The sequence below is a fragment of the Belonocnema kinseyi genome, chromosome 7 (genome assembly GCF_010883055.1).
Source record: "Belonocnema kinseyi isolate 2016_QV_RU_SX_M_011 chromosome 7, B_treatae_v1, whole genome shotgun sequence".
NCBI classification, from domain to species: domain Eukaryota; kingdom Metazoa; phylum Arthropoda; class Insecta; order Hymenoptera; family Cynipidae; genus Belonocnema; species Belonocnema kinseyi.
In genome coordinates, this window is record NC_046663.1 from 109,931,639 (window position 1) to 109,937,766 (window position 6,128).

Consider the following 6,128-nt stretch of genomic DNA (forward strand, 5'->3'; position numbering starts at 1 on the left):
TAATTTTTTAAATAAATATTATAAATATTGTTTCAACAATATAAATTCTTGTTTTCCCCCTCCAAGAGGTTTCTGATTTTAAATATTATAAAAAAAATTTTTTATTTTTTTTTTAATTATCAAAATCGGAGCTGTTGTTGAAGACTTCCAAATTTTGTCTGTTTTATGTATTCATTGATTATACTACAATGGAACCTGAGGAAATTACCAAGAAAGGCTTGACATCCTGGGCGTCAACAAGAATTCTGGCACTGACCACTATTAGAAGCGAACTCTTAACTCACAGTGTGCTCTATAGCCTGAGCACAAGGAGTTACCTCAACCAGGACTTCACGACAGCCTATAATCAAACAAATAAAAAAAACTAGTTACAACTGCATTGAAATTTAAGAAATAAATTTCATAACCAAGTTTACAAAAGTTGAATAAGAATATTGATCAAGTTAGCTTCTGACCAACAAAATAAGCCATTTTTCATTACGATTGGACATTTTTTTTAATTTGGTAAGAAGCAATTCAACAAAAAATACGGGCAAAAATAAAATTTTTAATTTAAACTATTATGTTTTCAATCTCTTACATTATTTTGCCTGCAATAATTGAACAAAGCGCATTGTTATTTTATGATAAGTTTGATTATTATAAAGAAGCTGCATTAACAAATTCGCAGTTTGAGCAATTTTTAAGAGTTTTGATACTGTTTTTTTAACGTGTTTTGTTAGGCTCGCCAGTGATATTTCATTGAAGTACATTTCCATATTTCTGGACAAATTTGATTATTTTAAACAAGTGCAGACTTCCCTAAGAGCCCTTTCGCCTCATTGTCACTGTCAAATATAACTTTAAGAATTTAATAATAATAAATAATAATATACAAAATTTTACTCATTGAAATATGATGAAAAAATATTCATACTGCATACAAATTTCTTCAAAATTTATTACCTACAAATAAAATAAAAAATAGTATTATCTTAATTGTCTTAAAATTGGTCTGGTTAAATTATATTTTATTCCAAACCTTACAGAAATTGACAGTTTGATGCGTACTTGTTAAATTAATCCACCGAAAAAATGTAATGAATTTTTTTCTCTTAATTATCATCAAAAACTTTCTTTGCACAATTCTTCAAAAAAAAAATTACTGAAATCCTTAAACTACACTAATTCCTCATCAAGTCTTAAAATGACACCTTTTTGGACTGCCCTAATTTCCTTGCTGTTTTGTACCCTTCTCCACTAAATGAGCTTACAAATTCCAAACTTTCTCTTTCATTCGATGAGGGACGCCAAGTTTTTCCGACAGTCTAGCTAGAAGCTAAACGATGACTATAGGACAGTAAGGTCTGTTATTCCAGCAATGCATTCCAAACCCCAAGACCCTCTTCCATCCGACCATCTTCGACTCGTAAGATCCTCGACATGACGTAACAAAATGTTACATCTCGAATACGTTCTCCTAGAATCCCTACTCCTGTGGCTACCCATCCTCCTAATGACGAAGAGAAAGACGATGGATGGTGGAGAACCATCTCTTCAACTCTTCTTCGGCCACACGTTCTCCAGTGGGACCGCAGTCGCATCCCCGAGTTTCATTGAGTCGGTAACAAACTAACAAAGCAAAAATAGAGTCTGTCCTAACACAACGTGAAAGTGACTATCCGTTCATCAGTTCCTCTGTCTCCCGGCTCAGGGGCTAATATCATGTCGCCGTCCAGGAGCCTCTTCTTCGCCCTTGCTTTTGGTTTGTAATCGAAAAGTGACCAAAATTGAGTGAAAAAAATTGTGCTAAATTTTCCCAATAATCATTGTAATTAGACGAAAATTTCTAGACTGTTTATTTTTATTCAGTGCTTTTATGGACCTAATAAAACTCTAGTGCCTGGATTAAATTTTCGCGTGACAGAGGAAATGTGCCTTTTATTTTTTAACTACAGCTTCATTTTATAATAAAGTGATTAAAGGATGATTTTTCAAATCAGACTCTCAACAAACATAAGCAGATTATAATTTTTGGAACAGAAGGAAAGCCTTTCAGTAAATTAATATGATAATCTATTAAAATTGTTTATAAATCTTGTGAAAGAATTTTTATTTACACTGTCACCACTAAATTATACAAGTTAAAAATAGCTACTCTAAAACAGCTTGGAATTATCAAAAATTTACTAAAATCAATCCCAAAAGAAGCTACTATGTCTTTTTCATTTTTGTAAATATTATTAAATCTAAAAATAATTAACATCGTTTATAATGTTCTTGGGACCATTTTAACACAAAATTATTCATACAAAATTAGTAACTTAATTAGAAAATTGTGTCAATTTTCCCACAGCTCACATTTTTTAATAATAAAATTTTTATTTCGTAAGTAAATTTTATAAAATGTTGTTTAGTTATAAATACAGAATGCTATTTTTTAATTTTGTTTTAATTTTATGATCATCTATTACTCGGTTAATTTTTATTGAAAATTATATTTAAAATGTTCCTAAGAACATCGAAAATATTTCGAGAGTGATTACTATGTATAAACAAAAAATCATTGCATTCAAAAGTTTCTTTTTTCATATTTATAAAAAATTATTTGACTAATAATTTTTTCCTACGTCATTTTATGGATTTAATAAAAATTCTCGAGTCCGGAATAAATTATTATTATGAAATTATAAAGTGAATTAAAGTAAAGGTTTAAAAATCAGAACTTTATTTAAATTCAGGAAATTATGTTTTATGGAATTAATTTCAAGTAATCACTTCCGCAGTTTTATTTTTGTATAATAAAAATATTTTGTGATGTTGAATACATACTCGCATTGGTGGGTCTATATTCATATTTTTGTAATAAAACCAATTAGGCCAATTAAATTTTTAACCTAAAACTTTAAACATTAAATACTTTAAATTATAAATTCAAGTTTTTCAAGAAAATCATTTTTTTTACTTTGTATTTTCCAATTGAAACTTTAAAGCTTGTATAATGACCGTGGGTAGGATTATAGAAATTTAATGAGCATGAAACAAATATTTTCGGTGTCCCCAGGGGAGCCGGAAAGGGCGACTTAGGGTGGTCTGAAAATTCGACTTTCGATTTTTAGTTAACGATCTTCGCAATTGATTCGTCTATCGGAAAAGAAAATTCCCAATTTTTTGTCTTCAAATCGGTTAAATTAACCAGTACCCTCGGGCTTTTGAAATTAACATGGGGTTTTAAATAAGAAAAGCTCATTCTCCGAGAAAATTTAATATAAGAAGTACTTGTTATGAACTTTTTGTAAATTAAAGTTTAATCACTTTTTGAGGAATGTCTAAGGAATATTTGCACCCAAAATTTAAGAAATTTAAATTATACTAAAATCGAAATTAAAAATCCCATTTAACATCCAATAATCAAATCAATGTAAACTCCTGTTAAAATATTAATTATGTATAATATAATAATTATATTTAATATAATAATTGTCCGAAAATCGCTTTTTATTTATTTTTTTCTTCTTCAAATTTTTCAGATTACAGTAGGATTTTTTTTGTTCGTTGTGGTCCAAATTTGGTCGTTGGACTCTTTTTTTAACAGGAGTTTACATTAATTTGCATCCAACTAATTTTAAATTTCACTCCCTAAACAACTTATATTGTGCCCGTAAAATGCCCCAAAAAATAAAAAATAGCAATTTTATGTCAAATTCATCCTAAAAGGCACTAATTTTCGGAATTTTCACAATATGAATTATATTTATTTGATAAGTGACAATTTTTCGAATAATTTTTGAATGATTCTACCATTTTTATCTGTATAATTTGTTTTCATCAAATCGTAAAAAGTCAGTATTTTCTGGAATTAATGACACAATCAGCGATGTTTAAGATTAATATTTCTTTATTTTAAAGATGTGTGAATTATTTAAATAATTTTTATTTTTTAATATCATTTTTATCCTGTAAATTATAAAAACTTTATATTTTCTGGAATTTCTAACGCAATTAATAATTTTAAGTGATATTTTTTCTGAAATAAGAAAATGCTGAATAAAAACAACATAGTGTATGTAACTTGAAAAAACTAGAATTTTCTTTAACATTTCTATGAAAAGGCGTCAGTAAATGATTTTTAATTGTTTAAATAATTAAAAACTGTCTGTGACGATAAACATTACTCTTAAAATTTACTAACTGCGCCGTTAATCCAGATAATAGTACTTTTTAAGATGTACAGGTGTAAAAAATTGTGTTATTAATTCCAGAAGGTACTAACTTTTCGTGACTTACAAGGAAACACATTATTTAAAAAAATTAGAATTGTTTAAACAATTAGAGAACATTTTGAACAAGAAATATTACCCTTTAAAATTATTATATGTATCAGTGCATCCCGCAAAACAATAAATTTTTACGAATTACAGTCGGAAAAAATGGTTAAAACCAAAAACAATTGTTTACACAAATCAAAACAAATAAAAAAGTATCTGGACGCCTTGGATCAACAATTACAGTTTTTTGGTGTGATTTATTTCTTGATCAGTTTTTAAGAAGTCACAATATAGTCAAATTCGGAAATAACACCGGTTTTGAGGCTGGATGAGGTGGGGAACAATCCCGATAGAGTGCCGCTTTGGATAAAAACGCTTTTGTTTGCACACGGCCGTGTGGCCACCGCAAACTCGCCGCATATCCTTTTACTCCTACCTGATGCGCGGCGTCAGTTCTCGGAAGGGATATATCCGGGGGCGTCATATTAGAGTTTGGCTATACTTTTATTGACAAAATGTTTAAAACGACTACTTCCTTTTACCATTCTTTCGAAAACCGAGCTTTTTCAATTTGAAACCCATATTCATTTCAAAACCTCGATGGGTGGGGGGGGGGGCGAATTAGAGTAGACCAAATATTGTTGGTGTACCAAGACACATCGGGCACATAAGAGAGTTGATTTGCTTAAAGATTTGTACACAAAAACTATTTTCTAGTTTCTTTTTTATAGAGATAATTTTTTTCACATAGTGTAAACTTAAACTCGGGCATAATTGTTTTAAATCATAATATTTGAATACTAACTAAGCTTTGTTTCAGAGAACAACTTGTGTGAGGAAAGAAACTATTAAATTTTAATAACCAAAAAGGGTAAAAACATATTTTGTGTGAAAGTAAAATAATTTTTGTAAATGGAGAGAAAGTCCTTCAACTTACCCAGTGGACTGTTGAACGAACGGTTACTTGTTATAATATTTTTAAATATTAATTCAATACATGAAAAAAATACCTTGGATAATTCTTATTGTTAATTAATATTCTTAGCGACATGCACATGTCTTTAAATGAATTTTATTTTTTATAATAGATACACTATGTTACTTGTGCCATGGAAGCCTTTCATTTTTTATATATAAATTCAAATATTGATCAATTTAATCAAAAGTATATTACAACAAATTAATCATCGGTGTTTTCCAACAGCAAAAGATGTATTTTAATATTACTTATTAAATTGTATTTCTTTCATGGTGAATTTTAATTCAAATATTGGTTAGGAACAATAAGGTTAATAATCTCGTAGATAATAGTTTAAAAATACATTTTAATGAATAATTTTACTATGAAACTTCTATACTTCTTATCATTTTTTTTAACAAGCAAAGTAAATTTCGTACACATTTTTATGTTCATAAATATTCAATAGTCGTTCGAAACGATAAAAAATATTACTACTAACTTCCTCATTTATGATGCAAATCACTTTAAAATCGAATATAATTAAAATTTTCAGGCGACGGGTGATCACGACTTAGAACTTTTCTTTCTCTTCTTAGGACAAAACAATGAAATCTTTGCTAGCAAAAAATTCACGAATCTGTAGTTACACATGACATTTGCTCGGCTAAAATGCAAGATAATTAAAGGGCGCATTGTATGTCACCTTGAATTGTTATATGATTTAATAGTGTTCTAGTTGTTAATAAAATACATTTTTTCAAGTAAAATTTACGTTTTGAACTGAAATTCGAGCTGCAATCAGGAAAAAAAATAAATAAAAATTATTCTTAGATAAACAGTGGGCCAGCGATTTAGTGCCCCGTAATATAGTTCTTCTGAGAATTGAAGCTGCGCCGCGATTATGGGCGAGAGAAGCGGGG

At 28.9% G+C, this 6,128-nt stretch overlaps 1 protein-coding gene across 1 annotated transcript in view; it reads left to right on the forward strand.

The window, feature by feature from the left end:
• Nucleotides 1-1,549: 1,549 nt before the first annotated feature.
• Nucleotides 1,550-6,128, forward strand: part of LOC117176121 (uncharacterized protein DDB_G0283357-like) — a 16,151-nt gene continuing 11,572 nt past the window's right edge. Inside the window, exon 1 of the mRNA XM_033366180.1 lies at nucleotides 1,550-1,744. Coding sequence (XP_033222071.1) covers nucleotides 1,705-1,744 — 40 coding nt within the window. The 5' untranslated portion in view covers nucleotides 1,550-1,704. The remainder of the gene's footprint in view (nucleotides 1,745-6,128) is intronic.